General features: G+C 42.6%; 1 protein-coding gene across 1 annotated transcript in view; it reads left to right on the top strand.

Annotated features, from left to right (window-relative positions):
- The window catches only part of RELN (reelin), a 699179-nt gene that overhangs the window by 495006 nt on the left and 178801 nt on the right, over positions 1–25372 (top strand). The window contains exons 28-30 of the mRNA XM_029615599.1: positions 8523–8758; positions 19323–19480; positions 20340–20547. Coding sequence (XP_029471459.1) covers positions 8523–8758; positions 19323–19480; positions 20340–20547 — 602 coding nt within the window. The remainder of the gene's footprint in view (positions 1–8522; positions 8759–19322; positions 19481–20339; positions 20548–25372) is intronic.

The following is a 25372-nucleotide window of genomic DNA, read 5'->3' as shown; positions in this document are numbered from 1 at the left end:
TAGTTCAAAGTTATTGACATGATAGAACAACAATAACTTTAAAATGAGCACGTGGATGCCCATATATGCATATATGGGCATACGCTGGAATTTTAAATCGTGTGCACATTTAGACCTATATGATTTAAAATATGCCTACCGCGTGTATGTGTGCTCCTAATTTTAAGTGGTTACTCGAGCAAACATTTTGTTTATCTTCCTTAGCACTTTGTCGGCTTTAACCCGCGCAGGGAAATGGATTTTAAAACATGCTTGCATGAAGGACAGTCCCAGTTTTACCCATTAGTCCACCAGTTTGCCCAGTCCATCTCAAGGTTCTTCAGCCTGCACTCCCCCCCCCCCCCCCCCAATTGACCCAGACTCTTCACCCAGTTGATTTTGGCCTAAACAGATATTTATGAAGACTTATATCTCATCAGGAGCAGAAGTAAACATATGCAGCTATCAGCCCGCAGTATGCTGTAGCCACCTGTTATAAAATACGGATTTACGTGCCTAACCGTTGGCCCCCCCGGACCACCCAGGCCCTACCCCAGCTCCGCCCATTTTCCCCTCTTTTTTTTTGCTCAGACATGTGCATATGCGTAAGTAATTTTCAACTTTTAAAATACGTATTACTCATGCGCAGCCCAAATACTCGTATATATCGGCCTTTTAAGTTGAGCAACACTTTTAAATTCCCCCCATAGTGTCTATATTTGTCAATGTCTGATGATCAGCAGTGTTTCCATAAACTTGTTCCTGTGATATATTTTATCTACAATAAAAATCTGTTCATCAAAATCTTGTGTTTTTCTGCTGTATGATCCTTCTCTCTCTCTGTCTGATCTTCTTTTTCAACTCTTTTTTCATGTTTTTCATTAGCGGGTCTTAAAAGTCTCTAGTCTCTTACTAATTACCAAAGTGTCTTCAGAGACACTTACAAATGGTGTCAGAGTTAGCAAGTATCATGCTTAGAGAGAGGGAGAGTTTTCTGTATAGCAGAGGAGATGAGAAGGTTCCCTGTTCTTTCCTTCTAGCTTTTCTTTAGGAAAGGTTCAAGGATGGAGCACCCATGCCTTCAGGAGCAGGAATAGAGCTTGGAGTCCAGGAAGAACCTGAGTGATAGAATTAGGAGATGATCCTTAGTGAGGATTACTAAATTTGTGTTGAAGAAAGAAATTCATAGTCTGGAGCAGAAGAAGGTTACCGGGTATGTGGATTTATCACAGGAGTTTGTGCACCAAAGCGTAGCAGCAGAGACTAATGGTGCATATGTGTTGCAGATTAGGAGCCCTCAGGATCTTAAGAGGCAATTTCACCTGCAAACAGCTGGCAACATTACCCAGGTACCAATACAATGAAAGTCCCAGAGCTGGAGGGAGGTCTGAAGAGTACACTGCTAGAGACCCACATGCTAGAGGAGGAATCCCCAAGAACTGTAAAACCATTGACTCTGTTGGATCTTAATTCCTATAAAAAGTTTACTGTTTGTCAAGTTAGCTTTTGTTTTGGAATAACCCCAGCCTTGTGTGACCATGTGGCTTGTGCTGGGAGGTACAGAAGATGTCCATACTCCTAATAGCTCTGGAAACTTGTTTTTCCTCTCTCCAAAGCTCCTTGATATGTCCCCCCATTATCATTGGAAGAGGGTTTACATGTGTGATGGGACTTTGCTAGTTACTAACAGTTGTTCCCTAGTAAATATTTACAGCAATGTGCAGAGGGAGGGGTTTTTAGATATTTAGGAATCCTACACTTACCATAACCCCACCTTTTTGGGGGGCAGTAGAATATAAAATCCCCTGGAGCATGATTAGTGATTCGGTGGGAAGGAGTCAGTGTGTTGGAGAGTTGGAGAAGGAGTATGAGTTTGGCTGTTGGATCTTTTCCTCATCCCTGGGTGTCTTGATCAACATTTAGGATTTTTTGGAGTAGAGGGAAGAGATATTTTTGAAAAGATTCAGTCTGGAGGGAAGGGCTTTTCCCTAGGAACCTGAAAGGCTGGAATCAGAGACCTTTTTGCCTGAGCAAACAGAGAAAGCAAGGGTGAGAAGAGGTTGGGATTCTTGACCAAGGAACTCTAGAGGCCTGGAAGTTGTAAGCTGGATTACAGTTTGAAAGTATTTGGACTTGTTCAATATTTTTGAGCTTGGGGTGTTGCGTTGGCCGGCCACGGAGCCTGTGGCCGGCCTTCCTTACTTTCTGCCGCTGTCTTCCCAGAACAAGTGCTGGTCCCTCCGCAACATGGTGGGAGCGCCTCCAGCGCTGCTCTCCTCTCTGCGGCCCTGCCTGCTGCCCTCAGTCTCATGGTGCGGTGGAGACGTCACCGTTGTTCCCCTCGTGGGTCTGCATCGCAGCACATACGCCGTCGCCGACTGCCTCTTCCTTCTGGGTTCCCCAGGCGCGCGTGTGCGCCTCTCCGTTTGATTTATAGGGCCCGCAGCACGTTAAGGCTGCTGGCCCTCCCTGGTGACGTCACTTGCCAGGACCTATTTAAGGCAAGCTCTGACAGTCAGAGTTTGCCTTTGCAACAGGTCTCCACGCTGGTCGTGTACTCGTTGCCTCCAGGTGATTCTCCTATGTTCCTGATTCCTAGCCTTCCCTTGGATTGCCTTCTCGGACACGACCTCTGCTTTGCCTGACCACGTCGTTGACTCTCTCCAACCCAAGACCTCTGCTTTGTCTGACTACGCTACTGTCACCAGCCCTGACTCTAGCTTGCTCTACGATGCCTCTTCAATCTACGTCCTGGCCTCGGCTTATTCAGGCTTCGCCTGTTCTTGCTCGGGCGCCCCCTGTCTGATTTTGGTTCTATTGGTGCCCTGGTCTCCGGTACCCCGCCTCGTCCAGTACTGACTTCCCAGCGTTGCCGTTGCTACCTCTGGGCTAACCTCTCGATCCTTCCATCGATGTTGACATATGGAGGCCCACCTAAGCCCAGCTGGCCCCAGAACCCAAAGGCTCAACCCGCGGGGAACGAGGGCTGGTATTGGTGAAGCACCAGCTGGCCTCCGTCCATCAGCCCACTCTGCCTGCCGACAGTGGGGACCCGTAGGATCCTTCCTACAGGTAGCGTCAACACCACCTCGGTCCAAGGGTCCACCTCCGGCGCAATATGCGAATCTTTTCTCCAACTTTTGACCAGTGCATGCTGGAACTACACTCCAGTTACTCTACCCTTCAAGGGGAGGAAGTTATTCAAAATGGATGGTGGTGCAAGGGAAAGAAAACTAGTAAAAAGATCTGGAAGGACAAGGAAACTGATTTTCATCACCCTAATATTATTTTAAATTATTTCCAGTTTTTTCAATTCTGGCCTGGATATTAATTTTCGAGTTAAAGTAAACTGTTATTTTGAACACCAGGACTCTGGTTGGTTATTTTTCTAGTACCCTTTTCTGTATGATTGAGTGGATTGCTACTTAACTCTTTCGTTAATTTTCATTTCCTTGCTTCTATTATGGACCCTCGTGCATCCAGTGGGCATCATTCAACTGGAGTATGAGTTTGTGTACATAACAGCTATAGTCTGTGCCAGGGGTTCAGGAAGATAACTCCCCCTCCCACTGGACTTGAACTCTGGTAACCCGTAGCACCCCTGGATGAGATAAACAGCACTGTCATGATTGGTGAGCCCTTGGGACTGAGACGTGATTAACACAGCCTAGCAGGCTAACCCACTAGGCCCACGCTGTCAGTAGGCAGACACGCTCAGGGACTGGGTATGGGTTTCACCTTTACCAACCCCTTTCCCCGCAGGTTGAGCCCTTGGGTTTGGGGGCTGGCAGGACATAAGCAAGGTCCCAATGAGCGAAGGAAGTCCAGGAAAAGGCCAATGGTCAGGGAAGGCAGTGTGAAGGCAAAAGTCATGATCAGGCAGGAGATGGGGCAGGTGGCGTGCAGGCAGAGTCGAATACCAAGCAGAGGTCAAGGCAGATAGAATTCAGGAAGAGTCAGATTACAGGGTCAAGCATGAGAGATCAGTCTGAGAGGAAGCAAGGGTCAAGGCAAGGAGAAGAGGCAGGTGAGAGCAGAGCAAGGGCAGAAGTAGGAACATAAGAGTCATACACAGGATCAAGAACAATGGAGTAGCAACACATACTGCAGAGCAGGACAGCCTGTTGCTGAGGTGCTAGCTGGTTACAAGGAGGTGATATCATCAGCCAGCACCACAGGAAGTCCCGTTTGGAGGACCTATAAAATGAATCCAGAGCTACAGGAAGTTCAGTCATGTTCTTTGAATGCAGCATGATGCTGGAGGCTTTGCCGGAGGCACTTCAGATTAGAGGTGAGGGGCGTTATAGGCACAAACGGGGGACTAGCTACACATGCAATTTTCCTTTTTTGTGTGTGTGTGCACTTTGGAGTTTTCATCCAGTGCTCCACTGAATGGAGCATTAGCCTTTTGTTTAGACCAGATAGTAATAATGGTACAGTTGAGTTCCTGAGCCAGGAGGATGAACACTATACATCGTTATTACCATAAGAGGGTCAGCAATGAGGATGTATGATGTCAGGAGGCTGCCTGGGAATTAATGATTATAATGCTTCCATCCAAGAATTATTTTTTATTGAAAACTACTTAAAATTTCTCAGATTGGCATATTTTCCAATACAGTGTATCTGCGAGTATTTGGAAGAATTTATTGACACTGCATTGTTGAATTTAGGCGCCAGATGCCTAAGTTATCCTTGAAGTTTGCAACATTTTCTGTGTGATGACAATGCCTCAAAATATAGTCTAAAATGACATTTTATTTGCCTTGACATACTATTGTTTCTGAACCCTAATCATAGTTTGATTGAGTTTATAATAAATTCCCATCTGTGAATTCTGGGGGTCTACTACAATGTGATTTTAATAAGCTAACCATCACTACCTGTCCCTTACAAAACTGGTGGATACAGTCCTCAAACATTCTGAAGCAGACTTATTAAAAAGATCAGATGTTTACAGCACTTCTTCAAAGATCTATAAATAGAACAGATAACTAGACATAAGGAAATATTCTGGTATCGTCAAATATAATGAAATCCATCAGGTACATAACATGGAGAGCTATACTGATACAATGTAACACAGTAAAAGACTGAGATAGATGTTTTAAAATTTTATTTTGCCATTAATATACAGTTTTGCATAAATTATAGTGGTTCAGAGATAACAGGAAATGAGTTAGGATGAGTATGAGGAACTTATATGGGGATGACACTTAATAATGATGACAGAGTCAATGGCTAAGGTGGACTTTTTGTAGTAATGGTAATACTTGTCCACCAGGAATTAGACTTTTTCATAGGCCACAAAAAGACAACTTTCAGATGGTAATGACTCGGGACATATATAAGCCATAAGCAGATACATGGGCCCAAGAACTACAGATAGCCAAGGAAGGAAAGTGACCGCACAGCCTGGGGATAAAGGAAAAATGTATACAAGTAAAGTGGAGCAGAGAGAAAAAGAGAAAGAAAGGGTGCTCCTGAGTGGAACTGAGGGAAAAGGGAGGGACAGAGCTCCTCCCAAATCAGCAATGCTTTTTGAAGTCTAGAAAAGGCAGTGAAAGCTAAATCCAAGGAGGTCAATATTCAAAGCCGGCCCTTTAAGTAACATGACCGCTGAATATACGCATGTAAATTCATCGCTTGGCCATATAAGTTATAACCGGCTAAGTTTTGACCTGCTCTATGGCACATCTAGCTTAGCCGGTTAACTTGTATGGCTAAGACTGAATATCGTGGGCTAGCCGCACAAGTTATGCAGCTAACTCACTCCACCCCAGTCTACCCACTACACACCCACAACTTATGTGGCTTACATAGGTGCATATTTAGCGGGTACTACCTAACCGCTTAAGGTATACTTATACGGATAATAGCACTGAATGCACTTCGAATATTGACCTCAAGGAGTTCATGGGCTGGTGGGAATCTGCAGAGCAGGACTCCAGGAAGAATGGGGATGCAACCCAGAAATTTAACCTCCCATAGTGAGAAGAAAGGAGGGGAAAGGGAGAGAAGATTCCGAAGAAAACTCAGTTAGGAGAATGCCAGGACCAATGGTCACCATATTTTTGATGCAAATATTGTAACCATGGTTGATTTATATAAATTACCCCAGCCTTCCTGGAAGCCCAGTGCAAGTGAACTGCCACTCTCTAACCATTGGATTGTATTCTCCCCTTTTTGGTCCTTTAAAGTTTAATGCGATTGAGCAAACGCTCAAGCCCCATCATTTATTTAGTTTATTTCTAGAATTTATATTCTATATATTCAAAAAATGTTCATAGCAGATCACAAAATTACATGTACAAGCACTCAAAACAAAACCTTACATATTAAATGGACATTGGCATGACCTGGTTCTATTGACCAAAACACAAACTTTCAAAAAATAAACATAAAATTTACAATAAAAATATATGCCCCTTCTTCTTTCCTCCCCCCTCCCCCACCTACCCTGACAACTGTGCTCTGTGTCTGTCCAGAATATGTTTAAATTGTACCAAAGTTTTGGTTTTCACTATGTCTGGCAGTAGGCTATTCCAGATATCTTGCACCCTGTCAATAAAATATTGTCTTGCATGTCTTCCTGAGCTTTCTTCCCTAAAACTTCATATCATGATGCCTAGTCCTCAAATTTTCTTTTCAATGGAAAATTTCACCTTCCCATCCTTTGTTCAAGCCTGCTTCTGTCATATCATCGTATCCCTTCTTTCCTCCGGCGAGTGCATTTTGAGTGTCTTAAACTTAATTTTGTAGGATTTATAGGGGGTTTTTTTGTTTTTTTTAACAGGCCTCGTATCATTTTAGTAGCCCTTTTTCTGCCACCTCTCTCTGCATTCTGCTGGTCAGCCAGCTCCTCACCCAATTTTACAGCTTTCTGGTACAATGTCATACCATTCAGCTTGCTTACCAGTCTTCTCTGCAGAAGAGTATCAAAAGCCTGGCTGGAAGTCCTGATAGGCAATGTTTACTGCACCGTCCTGGTCCACAACTTTTCTCACCTCATGAAATCACTCGGTCAAGCTTGTCTGACGAGACCCTTAATGAAAACATGTTGGCTGGTATCTTGAATTCTACTTGGTATCTTGTTACGAGATGCCGCACTATCTTTTCTTTTGCATTGTCTCCATGTTTTTGCCTACCATAGACTAATCATGGATTTGTAGTTGCTCACTTCCTCTTTGTCCCAACGTTTGTGTAGTGGTGCTACATTCACCGTCTTCGCGTCCCCTGGGAATCTCTTCCCGTCTTATAAGAAATGCCATGCTGGGTCAGATGAAAGTCCATCGAGCCCAGAATCCTGCCTTCGACAGTGACCGATCCAGGTCACAAGTACCTGGCAGATACCCATAAAGTAAATCTGTTTCGTGATAGATTGAACAGAGTTATTGTGAGAGGGGTGTGGTCAGCTCGTTCTTCAGCTCCTTTAGTATCTTGGACGTATGCCATCGGGTCCTATGGCTTTATCCACTCTTGTTTGTAAGTGCAGTACTTCAGGTACCTCCAACCTAGAAGTGAAAAGTTCAATAGCCCTGTGCCAATCCACTGGGCTATGCAGCCCATTACTCTGAAGTATTATGATAGATACATTATAAAATTTAATTTTCAAAAATGTTATCTGGACTGATGGTAATTTATACCTTTCATATGAAGAGATATGCTGCTGTGCTAGTCCATTAGAGATGTGCTGTCATTCGGCAACGACAGGGAAATAACATTCATTGTTTCATTTTGTGTCATTTGTCAGCCAAAACAATGAAATGTCATTTTGTTTCTTTTTTTTTTTGACATTTTAGCATACAGCAAAGACAGAAACGAAAAACAAAATAAATAGAAAAAATGAATCAAAAGTGTGTTTGCATGTACACCCTAGAGTCTATATCTGTCTTTATTTTAAACACATCCAATAGAAAAAATGTTCATACACAAATCTGTCTTCAAAGTAAAATCTAATCAGTCTCTGCCCTCCACCAAAAACAAAAGCATTTATCAACCAAATGTACTTGATTTCACACTTTTGACACATTTTCTATTTAACTCTTAATGATCTACAAAATGCAATCAGACCCACACATTGTGCACCTAAATAAAATCGTCAGTGAACTTTATAATCGAGCACTTAGCAGAGTAAAAAAGCATTCAGAAACACTGTTTAATTTTTAGCTCCTATAATAATTTCTTTCTGTATAAGTGCTCAAAGACTGCTTGTGTTATACTATACAGAGCTGACTATTGAAATTTATTAACATTTTTGAGAGAATAACATTTTTGAACAAATACAACAGTTCCATGTCTGATTTAGCTTCCACTTTTCAAGTGTATTGGGATTTTTCCTGTCGATGTCACTACAAACATTTAAGAGATGGGGGATTTGAAAACAGAACTGCCTCAACATATCTCTGATGACTTGGCATTATTTGGCCATTCTAGGAACAAGAAAGAAAAGATGAAAGTCTAGGTAATTAGCTTTCTGGGAATGTATTAGTAAGTACTCACAAAAATTGATATTAATTCCAGTTATTTATTATTCTTTGTAGCTGAACATAGGTTGCACTAATCAGTTCAGTAGCTCTACTCCAGTTCTCCTTCAGTACTCCCATGATGCTGGCCTGTCCTGGTCACTGGTAAAAGAAGGATGCTACCCTGCAAACCCTGGAATGAAAGGCTGTGAAGGAAGCTCCCAAGAACTAGGTGAGCCAACTGTCTACTACACTGGAGACTTTGAAGACTGGACAAGGATTACTATTATCATTCCAAGATCTCTTGCTGCCAGGTAGGATTTTACCTTCCCTAATATTGTCATATATTATATTTATTGATTTTTCTTTAACATATATCACAAAATCATAGACTCGCAGAGGTTTTAGACTGACAGAAGATCTGCATTCATTGGATTCAGTCTTTTCCCTTCAAGGAGTCCTAAAGTACTCAGTGACGCGACACATCAACACATTCATTAATATTTGTGCTCATGAAATAATCCAGTATTCTGTGATGTATAGACAGCTTTCCTAAGCAGATGCTCTATTTTAGTGCTCTTTGCTTTACAATACTTTGACTTGATATGGAAAGACCAAAACTATATGCCATACTCCATATATGATCTCACTAGAAGAGTGGTATTCGATCCCAGTCCTGGAGGGCCACCAACAGGTCAGCTTTTCAGGATATCCCTAATGAATATGCAGGAAATAGATTTGCATGCAGTGGAGGCAGTATACATGCAAATCGATCTCATGCATATTCATTAAAGGTTGCCTGAAAATCCGACTTGTTGGCAGCCTAAGGGGCCGATGCAATACAATGCACTCAGCCGAATGCACTATATAACCCACAGTCGGACACGGGTTAAATAGGCGTCCGACGCGGAGTGAATGGGATAGCGCTCATCACATGCAAATGCATGAGAATGAGGCTATTACACATTCACTCCAAATGCAAAAAAATAAATGTGTGTCTCAGACGCACATTTATTGCTCAGCTATTAACGCCTGCCTGGAGCAGGCGTTAATAGCTGAGCCATTGAAAAGAAGTACAGAAAAGCTGAAAAAAACTGCTTTTCTGTACTTCTTTTAAAAGTTTAAAGAAAAAAAAAAACTCAGCCGGCTGCATTAAGAAGACCGACACCGATATGCTCGGTGTCGGTTTTCATAACTGGCCGGCTGCGTTATGAAAACCAATGCCGAGTTTATCGGCGTCGATGTTCATAACCGGCAGACTGCCGGTAACCGCGGGGTCACATAAGCAAGGAGGCGCTAGTGCTATTGTGAACCCCTAATTATAATATAGCATGGTGCCCCCCTTGTGGGCGCCATGCGCGCGTTAAGGAAGCGGGTGCTGACTTTTCAGCGCCTGCTTTCCGCTCATTTTTTGGCCTTGGCCCCTTTGAGGGCTGGGAGTGATTACCACTGTACTAAAACCTTACACCATTGTAGGATTACAGAATGATTCCTACATGTAGCCTTTGAGAGTAATTTTAAGCCTGGCCACTTAAGGAGATAGTTTTCAAAATGATTTACACACTTAAAACTTGGTTTTACACGTGTACATACACTTTATGCATGTAAGTAATCTTTTAAAAATTGTTACAATACTCTATATGCCATTGACTTATCAATAGGTTTTACACTTGCAAGTGCATATTAAGGGGTGGATTTTCAAAGGGTTACACGCATAACCCCGAAAACCTGCTCCTGCGCACGCCGAGCCTATTTTGCATAGGCTCGGCGGTGCGCACAACCCCAGGATGCGCGTATGTCCTGGGGCTTTGAAAAATGGGCGGAAAGGGGGTGGGGGCGTGGGTGTTGTGCCGGTCCAGGGACAGGACCGAGGCCTCCGGCACAGCGGCTGTGCCGGGGATGGCGGGCCAGCAGCCGACCAGCGCGCACAAGATACGCCTGCCAGAGGAAGGCGCAAATACTTGAAACAAGGTAGGGGGGGATTTTAGGTAGGGCTGGGGGGTGGGTTAGATAGGGGAAGGGAGGGGGAAGGTGGGGGGAGCGGAAGAAAAGTTCCCTCTGAGGTCGCTCTGATTTAGGAGTGGCCTTGGAGGAAACGGGGAAAGCTATCGGGGCTCCTCTAAGGCTCGGCGCGTGCAAGGTGCGCAAGTGCACCCCCTTGCGCGCACCGACCCCGGATTTTATAACATTCACGCAGCAGCGCACACATGTTATAAAATCGGGTGTACATTTGTTCACGTTGGGTAGCGCGCACAAATGTACCCTGCGCGCACAGGTTACAAAATCTGCCCCATAGAATTTGCACTAATTTTCAGAGCAAAAGTATTTTCACTTTGAAAATTATCCCATAAAAACTACCCGCACAAGTTCTGCACATATTTTTGTAAATTCTTAAGTATGCCTGTAAGAGCACTGCAAACCCCTCCCCACGCCACACCAGGAACACCTCCCCTACTGTGGGGAAAAATGCATGCATAGAGGCCCTGTGCACATTACTAAGCATAATATTTTGAATTTTAGTAACTCCTTTGTTAAAGCAGAATTCTAACATGGTTTACAGTTTAATGCTTGGGAAGCATATACATCATACTCTCTTTGCAGTAGATGGTTTGGCAGCTTCTATTTACTCCTGAACTTCATAAATCTTGAACTTGTGGATCCTTGGACTGAGGTGGAGTTGGTGCAACCTGCAGGGAGAGGCCCCTCAAGTCCCCATCATCGGCAGGTAGAGATGGACAAGGGAGAGGCCCAACGGGAGCTTTGCCTTTATCAGCCCATATTCCTCTCGAGTTGATCCTTTGGGTGCTGGGGCTGGCAAGTCTTAAGTGGGGTCTGTTGAGATCACAGGGCCAGAGTAGATGTAGTACAGGCAGATCCAGAAGCAGGCTGTAGTCAGTGGCAAGTGGCATTCAGGAATGTCAAGGAGGCAGGCTGAGGTCAATACTGGGTAACTGTCCAAAGAGAAAGGTAGGATGGATAGGCAGGACAGGAAGGCAAAGAACAGAACAGGTGGGCAGATGAGACAGAGAGAACCGAAGATTGCTGGACTGAAGAACTGGAGACAAAGACAAGGACCACCGAAGACGAAGGCACAGGCTACTGGAACTGAAGATGAAGACAAAGAACACTGGAACTAAAGATGAAGACAAGGAACACTGGAACTAAAGATGAAGACAAAGAACACTGGAACTAAAGATGAAGACAAAGAACACTGGAACTAAAGATGAAGACAAGGAACACTGGAACTGAAGATGAAGACAAGGAACACTGGAACTGAAGATGAAGACAAAGAACACTGGAACTGCAGACAAAGAATGCTGAGCAACTCACACTACTAGACAGTAAAAAGACCTGTTACCGAGGTAAGGAGGAGATGCACCGGAGGGCCTTTTATAGGCCTAATGTTGTGAAGTCATCAAAGGGTGCCACCAGCCTTTTCCTGCCACGGGCCCTTTAAAAGAGGAAATGGGCACATACACGCCTTAGGGGAACCTGGAGTGAGTGTCGGCGGCGTACCACCATGAAGATCATCAGCGGTGTCCTGCTGTGTCAAGACATGGCATCCCACCACAGTGGAGAGCACAGAAGCCCAGTGGTGATGGGGAATGACTGGCAAGGGCTGGTCTGAGGGGTAAGTTCAGCAGTTCACGGGAGGAGCCCACGCACCACCAAACGCAACAATAAAAGCTTCTAAAAGTCTGAAAGGAGAAAAAGAACAATGAGACTAATATTCCATCACTATTGGGGATGTGTATTTGAAACAAATGGAGGGGATCCCATGAATTAAACAAATCCTGTTTGTCCTATTTGTTTAGTTTCCTATTCATTTCTATGGGTCACTGAATTCTGTGGGCCACTGAAATCAATGGAGAGCAGGTGTCAGTAATTGTAACTATATAACAAGCTAGCAGCCAGCCCTTCCCAGTGAGGCTGTGAGTTGTTGTCAAGGAGACTACAGCGCTGTGACAGCATATCACATGATCCAGTCTATCGCTGATCTCTGTATCCCGTGACATTAATCTTGAAGGCTGAGCATAAGATGTACTGTGCATTTCCTCTGTAGACATTGTTTGGGAGGACGCTGTTAACTGTCATACTCTTAATGCCACCATAGGGGACTTGCTGCCACATGCATACAGGGTTCTATTACTTTGGCACCAATTATATAGTCATTTTTCTTCTACCTCTCCACAATCCCAGCCTGGTTCTCCCACCCTGTTTGATTGATTATACTGGGGTGGTTTGTTCACAAAAGCCATCAGTCAGAAGGAAAAAATACCAGCATAAGAGAAAAGATGTTCAAGACAAATCATTTTCATTTTCTGAATTTCATAACAGTTATAATAGTGAGAGAGAAATGCAAAACCAGAAAATCAGGAAATGGAACTGCCAGAGTTCAGCTATAGCATATGGGAACAGATTTATAAATAAAGCAACCCTTGCAACTTACCAGGAAAAACCAAACCACACTTATTAGAAACCATTTACATGTTCTGAATATGATAAAAGTTTACTTTGGAAAACCCATTTCACAAGAAAATCAAAATTCTACCCAGCAGCTAGATCAAGTGCAAGCAGGGAATATAAGCTTATGACAAGAAAATGATAGTTATCACAGTTCATTTCTTATACTGAATATGACAATTGGCTTCTCCCATGCCACTCTGCCTTGCTCCTATAACACCTCATTCTGCACCTTGGAGGGTTTTTATACCACTCAACCTTACTGTCACTGTTCCTTCTAACTTTTGAAAGCTTAATATGTACAAAAATGTTCTTCTGTGCAAATGTTTATATGCTGAATTCAAATTTGTGCACTTCGAGCCAGTATAATGCAAATAATATTAAGATTTCTTGTGCATGCTATGTTTTGCCATGTGCACGGGGTTCATGATCTGTGTGCACATGTGCACAGCTTAGACAATGCTTGCTGCATTCCCAGGCTTTACAGCTTGGAGTTCTTTCTACCACTGTGCCTTGCTGCCATACCCCATACCTTAAACCTTCAGATGTTCCTGCCACTTTCCTGCCACATTCCTGCCACTTTCATGGTGCCTTAGGATGCTGATGCCACTTTTACTGCCAGTTTGCCTCTTGTGTTTCTATCAAAGGTTAATGCCACTGTTGCTGGTGTCCTCTATTGGATCCTTGGGATGTTCTTCCCACCCTAGCTTTCTTCTTTGTACCTCTGATGATACCTTGGAGAACTCCTGCCAATGTTGAGATCTCTGTGCCTCTTTAAAGAACCTTAGGCTATTCATGCCAATTTTGATGCCACTTTGCGACAGTCTAGGTAGCGACAGTCCAGATAGAGAACTCCCAAGTCTGATGATTTCTTCCCACAAGTTCCATGAGAATTGATGAGAACACCCCAATTCTGGAGCCCAAAATTGGCTGCAGAGCTTCCCCATTGACTTTAATGGTAAACAAAAAAAATATTTTGTTTTTGTTTTGAAACTAAAAAAACATATTGGGGACCCTATGAAATGAATGAATGAAGCAAAACAAACTTTTTTCTTCTACACATCCCTAGCCACTATCAAGCTGAACAAATTATCTGGATAAACATATCTGGCTAACTTGGCCAAGATATTCAGTGGTGTGGCCATACAACTGAATAGCTCAGCCATCTTATAATTAGCTGGATAAGTTTATCTGGTTCACTATAGGACAGCCCAATAGGTGTGCTAGACTTATTTAGCTGGATAAGTGGCTCTGCCCCAGGATGTCCCCATCCTGACCCTTACTTATCCGACTAATTGTTTAGATAGGTAAACAGCCAGCTAAGTGGCTGCTGCAGAGCTTGGCCCAATATTTAGACAGTGCCATTTAGCTGGCTAAATTGGAACTTAACCAACTAGGAGGCACTGAATATCGACCTCAATATTATTATGACCTAATTATAGTTAAGTAAACTAGTCCAAAGTAATAAAGAGAGTAAAGGCAGAATGAAAACTCAATTTCATATCTCAGGAGTTTTCCTGACTAACACACTAACTGCTTTACCATACCTTACCCTTCCAGATGAATTTCTGCTGTCATGGACATAGAAGGCTGATGAGGTACTTGGATTCTAGATTAGAGAGTGGTATCAGGGCAGGGAGACAAATAAATGAGGAGAAACGAGAAACTGCTTAATTATGGCTATATGGGCATCACTTCAGACCCACTCACCCTCTCTGATTACTGGATTCTAACTCACTGTCACCGGTTCTCCAAAATCAGTGCTAGAAGTGAAATAGATAGGGTTAGGATCCAACAAAAAAGAACATATAGGAAAGAGGTCTCACAGAAGAGTATCAACAAAATTAGGAAAATTAGAAGCTCTTGGAAAAAATGTATTTTTACTATCTTTAATGTACAAGACCTTGGCATTGAAATTATACAATTAATAAAGCTATTGCTAAGGTATAATATTTTACCTTTGATAGCCCGTCGGACCTTGGGTAGTCCAGGCTAAAGACTGATCTGTTCACTATAGCATTTCATAAGGAACAGAGTCATCTTAACCTTCCTCTGCAGCAGACACTGACACTTGAGTGATGCATGCTGCTGTGTCATTGGGAAATCTCATTTTTCTTTTACCAAAGAAGGGCCGGAATCAAGGAAGTATTACAGTGGATGCAAGACACGATAATATTCCTAAATTAAGTTATAGGACCTCGCCTCCTCACCCCATGTGTATTTTTGAAAGATGTTTGATGGAATGGAGTTAATCTAATTCTTTTGGTCATGTAACATAGTCATCTTTTTTGGGGGCCTAGTAATAATCACATGAGGGAGTTGCAGCACTCTCCAGTGCTGTCAGCTAGTCAGGATCTGTTCCAAGATGTTTCCAGATGGTTTGCAACTCTAGCACAGCAAGGAATTGTTTTTCACAAGTCTTCATTCCCTTCCAGCTGCTCCGAGGAACAATATAACACAGCATCTCTTTGTAGAATTGATTTACTCCCTGCTCGCTGTTCATCATAATGACAAAGTCTGATCTTTTGTTATGAAAAAAAAAAGTGTTTCAAAAAGGTTTTATCTGGGTATGCTATTAAAATCTACTGGTAGGTTTGAAATGTGGAAATTGTACACTGCTGTTTTGAAAATAATGTTCGGTCTTAGCAGTAGCATTAAAATCATGTGCTGCCCTTACTTCAGGATGATATTTGAAATGTGTAGGGGGTCACACTCAATCCGGGACTAAATCCTCACACTGTCTCTCAAGTCCCGCACACCAAAGCCAGGAAATATGCAAATATGTTGGGCCTGTGCGCGCCGACAGATTTCAAAAGCCACCCATGTACGCGTGTATCTCTCTCGATATGCGCACAAGTGAGAAAGCCCAAAAAAGGGGCGGGACATAGGCATTCCGGGAATTTAACATTCCTTCCCAGACCCCAAATAATAGAATTAATAGTCCTTCCCAGACCCCAACTGAAGGACAGCAACATCTTATAAGAGTCTTCTCAATATAATGTAAAATATAATGTAAATAATTAATCCTAACTGTTCGGTTATCTTACCAATTCTCTCCCCAGTTATTTGATCCTTGTTGTAATGTAACTTTAAGATCTTTTTGCACCTGTTTATGTTCCGTGTTTTGTTCACCCCCCCTTGTTATATGTAAACCGGCATGATGTGGTTTCTAACCGCGAATGCCAGTATAGAAAAACTCCAAATAAATAAATAAATAAAAATAATATGAAATGTGAGTGTAAGTATTTACATGCACAAGCGCGCGCCAGGGTCCTCAGCCACGTAATTTTACTACTACTGCTTCTGATGGCGCATAAGTAATAAAACAAAAAAACTAGGGCAGTCAGCAGGGTTTTAAGGATTGGGGCTAACAGGGGGAAAGGGAGGCTAATAGCCTATGGGGAACTGGGGACGAAGTAGGAAAACTAATAATGGCAATGGCGCACATCCCTTATAAAATTCCCCTCGCTTACGTGATAGAGGAGGCATTTTCATTCACATCCGCGCATCCATATAAAATGTGCACATGTACGTGCATTCAGACTATTTTATAACATGCGTGCATATATGTGCGTATGTTATAAAATGACCGTGTCTCTGGACACGAGTTGACATACATGCATACATGGGCACCCGTGCATCTGTTTGAAAGTTACCATCTTAACCGGATAAGTCAACCCAGCTAAGTTCAGACCTGTTCTACGGGGCATCTAAACTTAGACGTAAACTTATGCAGCTAACTCAGAATATCAGTAGATAGCTGTATAAGTTATATGGCTAACTCGCTCCACTCCCAATCCGCCCAGTACATGCCTACTTTTTGAGCATGTATCTTTTGGCCATATAAGGGACTTATACAGCTAAGTGGCAGCCACTGATCGTAGGCACCTATTCAGCAGCCACTACTTACCTGCATAAGTCCCGCTTATCCAGCTAAATAGCACTGAACATTCTTTGAATATTGGGCCCATACCATTTTGAAAATTCACGTTTGTGTAATGGGATCCCTTTCCCCAAAATTAGTTGAGGTCCAGGTGAACTTCAAGATGCAGTCCTTGTCCTGTGTCCCGGAGCGAAGACTCTAGTGGGAGTCTCCAGATGTCACAAATTTCTTACTCCTGATCTCCGCTCAAAACTGTATGGATCGATCTCGCAAATAGAAATGACTTGTGGGTAGGAAAGGTCAGATCTTCATCTTTCCTCAACTACTGGACAGGAAGAGTGGCAGCAAAAGCTTCAAAAGGCAAAAATCCTCTAAAACTCCAATAACCAGAACTTCCCTGTGGTGAGTCACCACTGTCCCTCTACGAGTTCTGAGACTGACACAGCAGATCTCCTCTACCCATGACCTCTCCAAGGCAGGGCTTTTCCCTCCCTGAGCCAGAACCATGGATTCCCAAAAGACAAAACTCCCCAAAAATTAATTGCCAGGAAAAATAATTCACTCACTCCAAAACCTGAGACAACCCTTCTAGACAAGGTTGTGTACTGGACATGGACAGGCTTCTCCTCTCCTCCAAGGTCTGTGACATGTGGTCCAAAACTGGAGACAAAAGGCACCAAAAAAACCAGCTCCTACTCCTTCAAAAGCCAAACCAAAATGCCACATCAGTCTCTATACTCACTTACCTCTAAGCAGTCTGGAGCTCATCATTCCAGTAAGCCTCAGAGGAAGTACTGTTAAGAATGGTACTCTCCTCTTCTATCTTCCTAACCCAGGGCTTATGTTAAGGCCTTCTAGTGGAGACCTAGAGGGTCTGCACATACTTTCAGCTTTTACTGTATCATTGCTGATATTAGTGCTCTAAGATTAATTGAAAAATATATGATACACGGTGATGATAAAGAACCTGAGTATCTTACTGAGTCAAATATAATCATAAATATTTTTGCTAAATTATCTAACTACACTGTCCGTTTGGTCGTCATCTTAATGTCACCGTCCAGCACTGAATGGTGAGTTTGTTTTGTTTTTCCTATTTATGTCCGGGTGTAGAGTTGCTTTCTGCAGTGTATAGGTTCTGGTGGTGTTTTTCTCCTGTACTGCCTTGGCCTGAACCTGCTTAGCTTCCTTCTTATCTTTCCCAGGCCAGCATTGCTGGGTGAAATGTGGGTAAAATCATTTAATGGGATATTATTAAATTAATCTGGTTCATTGGGCTGCTTGAATTCTTAGCTCAGCACACATTTTTCTGGAAGATATTCCTTTTTTTTGTTGCCTATTGTTATTCTTATCATAGATATATATTACAGTTACACGCAGAGCCCAGCAGAGGGCTACCCATTTTGCTCCTCCTTTAATACCCAAATTAGGATATATACTTCCAGTTTATTAATAAAAAAACAAAACAAGCTTCCCAGACCACAGCTGAACTTTAACTCACCTTGAACTGAAAAGTAGATTTTAACTTAACATGGTAATAACTTTTCTAAGACCATAATTTTGCTATCACCATTAACTGGCAAACTTGTTCTCTATGTTAATTTCCTATTGCCTTTGCTCTGCCCCAAGTTATGTTATTCCCCATCGCCTTTTCATTGCTCCAAGTTTTATTATATCCCTGTTTTATTGTAACTGCAACTTTTTCTCTCAGCACCTGTTAATGTTCTTATTATATCTCCTTTGCACCCCTAGTTAATTGTAAACCGGCACGATGCGATTCCAATCGCGAATGCCGGTATAGAAAAACTCTAAATAAATAAATAAATAAATAAATAAATAAGCTTTGAGTAGTGGACCACTTTTTGTTTGTGACAATCTAAGTTTCTGTAAACTTTACAGGAAAGTGAAACACTACATGGTTAATCCCAGAGAAAGGGAGTTGATAACATGTATATAGGGAATATTACAAATGAACTCATGTTTTGAGTAGCAAAGTAGTAGAAACTATTGAAAACAAAAGGGACGGACTTGAAAGGTATGATCTAGTCGAGGGCTTCCCAAACCTGTCCTGGGGACCCCACAGCCAGTCGGGTTTTCAGGATATCCACAATGAATATGCATGAGATGAATTTGCATATACCGAGACTCCATGGTATGCAAATGTATCTCATGCATATTCATTGTGGATATCCTGAAAACCCGACTGGCTGTGGGGTCCCCAGGACAGGTTTGGGAAGCCCTGAATAGTCGATATTTTCCGGTCACATAACTGCCAGTGGGTAGCATGGTGCCATGGATATGAAAGGGGCTGGGAATAAAGGAAGAAGATAAGGTAGGAACTTGAGAGTCAAAGAAATTTCACAGGCCAATGAGGATCAACTGGAGTGACTCCAGTTCTGATTGAATTTATGCTATTCCAGACCAAGAAGCCTTTGATAGTATGTTCAGTGCATGATATGCAAAGAGCATTAGGCCACCCGAGAGGAAAGGTTAGCACTAACATGCTGTTCTCATTTATTCTTTCCCGGCAGTAAGACCAGATTCCGCTGGATTCAGGAGAGCAGCTCTCAGAAGAACGTTCCCCCATTTGGCTTGGATGGAGTGTACATTTCTGAGTCGTGTCCCAATTACTGCAATGGCCACGGTGACTGCATTTCTGGCGTGTGCTTCTGTGACTTGGGATTTACAGGTAAGGATATGCCACTTTATGACTAGCTCTCGGTCCCCATCCCGAAGGAAGGATTTGGATGCAGTGGTGGTGAATGGAACCTTTTTGCAGCAAGCAACCTGCCAGGGAATTTTTTTTTTTTTTTTTTTGGTGCTTTTGCAAAAATGGAAGCCATGTAGACTTACAAAGCATTACAGTCCAAGCATTACAGTACCTGATCTTGGGAAATTGCCGCAAACTTGCAGCAAGTAGGAAGAGAACCAAGACAAACATGAAAAAAAGTTGGAAAAGATACTATAAACTAAAATGCCTGCATTCGAAATTGCTTTGGACAGACTTCAGAAGATTTATGTTATTGCTTTATGGTCCCTTGGCCTCAGGATGGCATATGATCAGGACTGAACATATGCTGTGACAGGCCTACTGTGGAAAATCCTGTTCATTTGTAGTTTTAGATCCTTATTTTTTTCCACACTGTGATTGACGCAACTAATTATGTATGCTGCTTTCCTGAATCATCTGCAGCAAGGGAGCAACAGCTGAGCATGTTTTGTTGTTCCACTTGCACTGTGCTGTTGTCATTTTATATCTATTTTCAGAAGTTGTGTCATAGCAGTAGACACTGTGGTATAGTTAAGGTCTGGAATGCATTAGCTGGGTTTGTTTTTTTTCCAAGGCTAGTTTGGAGGGCCAAGAATATTGCTATTTTGAGTTGAGAGGCAAGATATATTCACCTTTTTTCAACTAGGCAAATTTTCTGGAAGCATCTGGTGTGAAATTGATATGAGTATCGCACCTGAACCTTTCCTCAGAGCTGTCTCGCCAACGCATCTCATGTGATTTTTTTTTTTTGTTGTTGCTGTTGTTTTTTTTTCCGAAGCTGAACACGGGACCTGCGTGTCAAATGTACCAAATCCCAGCGAAATGTTTGACAGATTTGACGGGAAGCTCAGCCCTCTCTGGTACAGGATAACGGGAGGTCAAGTGGGGACAGGCTGTGGAACCCTGAATGATGGAAAATCTCTCTACTTCAGTGGGCCAGGAATTAGGGAAGCAAGAACCAGCCCTCTGGACACAACAAATATCAGGTTAATACAGCTGAATACAGCTCTGCGCATTTAGTATCACTGTAAACATTGTTCAAGAGAGCAAGTTGGAAATGATTGCATTGATTTGTTTCATGCCACAAACAATTAAATGGAATAAGCAGTTGGGATTTGCTGAGCATTTGTAGTGTGCTGTAGAAACAGCCTGTGCCTTGTTTGCACTTTTGTAGCAGTGTGCAGTGACCAATTGTGATGTGTCAATACACAGCTAGAGAAAACAGAGCCCAGCAGAGGGTGTGCCACAAGCACAAATTTTATTTTGCAAATATTTTCACGCCTTTTGCCACAACATTTGTAAAAGCAGCCACCATGTAGTTTAATTGGAAAATGTCTGTACAAACCGCAAAAGATGGCGAAATTCATCAGGTTAGCAATGTTTAAAAAAGAAAAAGAAAGAAAGGGAAATTAAAAAGAGGAGGCTTTGTAAGCACAGCAAAATGGGCAAATTTTACCATGTTTAAAAATCTGATTGGTCAAAAAAAAAAATCCAATTAAAATCTATGGCAACCAAATTTTGGAGACCTTAAGATTATATGCAAGTATGAACAAGGAAGAGAAATCTAGTCTTTGATATTTATGTCTTTGCTTTTGCTGCAAATATTTTATTTCTGAAGATTCCAAAAAGCATTTGCAGTATATTGCAGCACATCCTCCCCGTTGCACTCTTGAATAGCATCCATTTCACTAACTGTAAACATACTGCAAAACTCAGTCTTCTAGTGCTACAGAAATATGGAGATATTTTAGGTTTTTAACCTTTTTTTCTAGTTCTTGAAACTTTTGTCAAAATCACAACTAGAATGCTACGTACTATTGGGAAAAAATGAAATTCACAGTTTTATGAATTGGGCAGCTTCAGGGCTGTCATTTAAATAGCATTAACACTTGGGTGGTTGCATAGGGCGAGCCCAGTGCCTCAGTGATTGTGTTGTGCACTGCCTGCGGAGAATCTCAATTTGATTCCCAGGTCAGGACTTCTGCTTCCGGGGTCAACCAGGGCTGGGGAAGATGCACAGGCAGTGCTCACAGCCTCTATGGGGGAGGCAGTCTCAGCCATTGCATGCTGATTGCAGGATTCGAGACATAGCCTTGTTGCATGCTAAACCCCCACCCCCCACCTCCCGAACCAAGGATTGTCACTGCTATGGATGGCTTCATATTTGGAGAGAGGACACAAAATAGAGGAATAATCCTTAGGTAAATGGAGGCTCATGGTGCTGAAGACCAACAGAGGCCTGCTCTGATTGCACTGGAAATCTAAATGCTTGGGTACTTGTCAGGTACTTGTGACTTGGATTGGCCACTGTTGGAAACAGGAAGCTGGGCTGGATGGACCCCTTACCAAGTATGGCATATCTTATGTTGTTATGAGCAGAAGGAACCTGCCATGCTTACTAGCAGAGTAGGGCTGTCAACAAGTTCCATGTCACCAGGGACTGGCTAAACCAATTGGGCTTTCATGCTTCTACATCTATGGCCTTATAATCCCACATTTCTTAGTGAAATTGTACTTGCAAGTCTGTAGATGAAATGGGGTTATCCATCTCAGCTTGCCCCTGTTGAGGCAGAACTTGTTGGCAATCTCTACACATGAGCTTCAATTGAGCTCTTTCTCAGAATGGTCATGACTAGTGTAACCCCTGTGATGCTTGAACCTGCATAACAGTTCCAGAGGCCATATTTCACACTTCTATTTAGATGGACACTATAGCTATACCATTAGAGTTACTTCCAGGGTTTTCTGCGCAGGGGGAAAAGTTGCCTTTCAAGGCTCTCACATTGCTCTGTACTTTTTTCCATAAAGTCTCTGGCACACAGCATTGATAATCTCAGCACAGAGGATAATAAAGTCTCTACCCAATAAGACACATGAGAGTTGTTTGGTGGTTTCCAACATTTCTCTTTTTACTGATATAGTGCAGTGATGATTTAAAGTCTTTACAGCTGTGTACTTCATTTTTAAGATGATACAAGTCTTTTAGTAAGTTTGTGACGTCTTACACTCTTTCTTAAATTCAGATGTTATTCCAAATTAATTAATTCTTTTAGTTACTTGATCTCTTCCCTCCCATTGGTCTAAGCTTTAATACTTCCCTCTCGTGGTAGTTTGAAGTATCAAATATGCAGTTTAAAGTATTTCATTTTTTATCTACTATCTCCTCCTATAGTATCAAAGATGACACCTTTTTCTCCTCTTTCTCCCAATCTTCACAAACATTCATGGGCCATTGATGTGGTCCATCTTCTCTCTATCTCTTCCCTTTCTCCTTCTTCTTCTTCCTCTCACAGGATGGCTGGAAGACATCTTCTTCTTGGATTCTGGTGATCTCAGATTCCACTTGCAGGAAGGGAATCTCTTTCAGTGATTAGAAGAGAAAACTCAAAACAGATTGAGTCCAAAAGGACTTGGCACTTCAAACTCAAATAAGTTAAAGGTGGCATGAGAGGGTGGAAAGAGACTCTCATCCAAAAAAAAAAAAAAGTCTCCATGGAGCTTAAAGTTAAGACTTAGAAAAATGAGAGCACAGCTGAGGACATGTTGCGTCCTTGAAAGGAAAAAAAAGATTCATAAAAATAAAATAGAGATCTCCAAATTCTATATGCACTGCAACAGTGGAAAAAAACAGAAGCATTACCATTCCTTGTAAAACAATAAAATTAGTAAACATTGCAAGCAAATGGCGCAGTTGGCATAACCTCATGGGCTGGACCCTAAGCTTTGTGCTGACAGCAGGTGAGCAAGTCTTGGCACAGACCAGGCTATGACGGATTCCACAAGGCTATGGCGAAAGCTGAAGGCTTGATGGGAGCAAGGGTGAAGCTGAAGACTGAAGCGGAACAAGGCTGAAACTGAAGACTGGAGTGGAGCAAGGCTGAAGACTGGAAGCAGGACAGCAGACTAAGAACAAAGCTTGGACACAAACTGGAACAAGACTGGCAGGCTTGAGGACAAGAACAGACATCCTTTGCTGAGACAGGCTTAAGTAAAACAAGGATGATGACCTAAATCAGAGGGCGCCGTGGGGATTTTCTGCCAAGGGCCCTATAAATCAGGCAGCGTCGCCACACGCTTTCACTAGGGAAGCTTGCGGTGTCCCGCCACATGGAGAACACTGGCGGTGTTTCCCTGCCATAAGAAGCGGCAGCATCGGACCCGCAGCATCTGGGTGAGTGAAGCCGCTTGTGGGACCTCCCTGAGAGCGAGAAGTGTAACAGTAAAATCATACCAATAAAAAGAATAATTCATAACTAATGAATAGAATAACATTCAGTAATTAAACATTCACATAAATATTTCCCAAAGACACCCAACAATTAGAACTAATAAGGATTTTTTTTTAAATCCCCCGATATCCATTCCTAAGAACTTTTGATTTCCAGATGCCCTGAAATTGTCAGGGCAGAGAGAAAGGGTGATTGTTGTGTGCACACACATGCTCTCTCTCATACACACACATGCTCACGCTCTTTCACACACATGCACACTTTCACAAACATACACACATGCTCTTTCTCACTCTCACATACACACATACTCCGTCTCTCTTTCCCACATACATACACACCTGCTCTCTCTCCCACACACATATGCTTTCTCACTCTCACATACACTCATGCTGTCTGTCTCTCACACATGCCTTCTCTCTCTCTCTCCCACACACATACAAACATGCTCTCTATCTCACTCTTATACACACATTTTCTCTCTCTCTCACTCTCTCACACAAATGCTTTCTTTCTCTCTCTCACTCCCCCCTTGAAGCAGCAGGCAGCAGTAGTCTCCTTCTTTAGCCAAGGGAATGACTTCTGGCCATGGGGGCCGACCCAGCTCTGGCCTTTGACTCCTGGCAGGGCAGGGCAGAGCTCAGTCCTCCTCTGTAGCAGCGTGGCCCTGCTGAAATCAACAACACGGTCAGTAGGCCTTAGTAAGTGAAACAACAGCGTAGTCCCAACAGAATCAGTAGTGTGGCCGCACTGCTTTTCCACTTACTAAGGCCCACCGACCACACTGTTGATTTTGGCGGGGCCACACTGTTTTGTTTTCTTACTGAGGCCCCACATGATGGCGCTGTGGCGCCTTTTGGTAGTGACATCTATGGTTGTGGCCATATTGACTATAGGCATACTACAGCTCTGCCATTTGTATATGGATGCAGCAAGACCTGTTGGTTCGCTCAGTAAATTCCTTAGTGCTGCTGAAAATTTGTATGCCCCACTGAACATCAATTTGACAAATTTTTTAAAGGGATAGTGTTATGTCCATTGTAGCAGAAAAGTCAAGTATGTGTGTTAGACCACAACTTGACTGTTGGTGATTTCAAGGTGTACATGCACCTAATTCATGCCATAGGGGCCTTATTAGTTTGAAGAAAGAGTGTACTCTAAGTCATTGTAGCATGCCATGCAACATCCGATGCAGGCTACTTGTAAGTTTTTCTTGAGGAAGAACGGTAGAAAAAAACTACTAAAACCATGGATAGTAATTATACCAGCTGTTAACACACAGTCAAGCTGCCACGCAAATTTGTTAGTGTTCTCCTAAAATAGGGCCTGACATTGTCCCTTTAAACTTGGAAAAATGAGAGGGAATGCTTTTTCTGCATGGTCAGGTAAAAGATTGAATTATAATAAGTAATAATAAATTTTGGAATTTTTGCCCATTTTTCCAAATAATGCTCAAGGTCAGTGGTTCTCAACCTTTTTTCAGCTGAGACACACCTGACAGATGGTTCTTACATGCGTGACACACTGAACATGTGACCATCATGGGGCTAAATGTAAATATACATTCTGCATCCTCAGGAAC

This window comes from Rhinatrema bivittatum, chromosome 9, assembly GCF_901001135.1.
Source record: "Rhinatrema bivittatum chromosome 9, aRhiBiv1.1, whole genome shotgun sequence".
Lineage (NCBI taxonomy): Eukaryota > Metazoa > Chordata > Amphibia > Gymnophiona > Rhinatrematidae > Rhinatrema > Rhinatrema bivittatum.
Note: the sequence above shows the minus strand (reverse complement) of the source record. Positions and strands in the feature narration are given on the sequence as shown.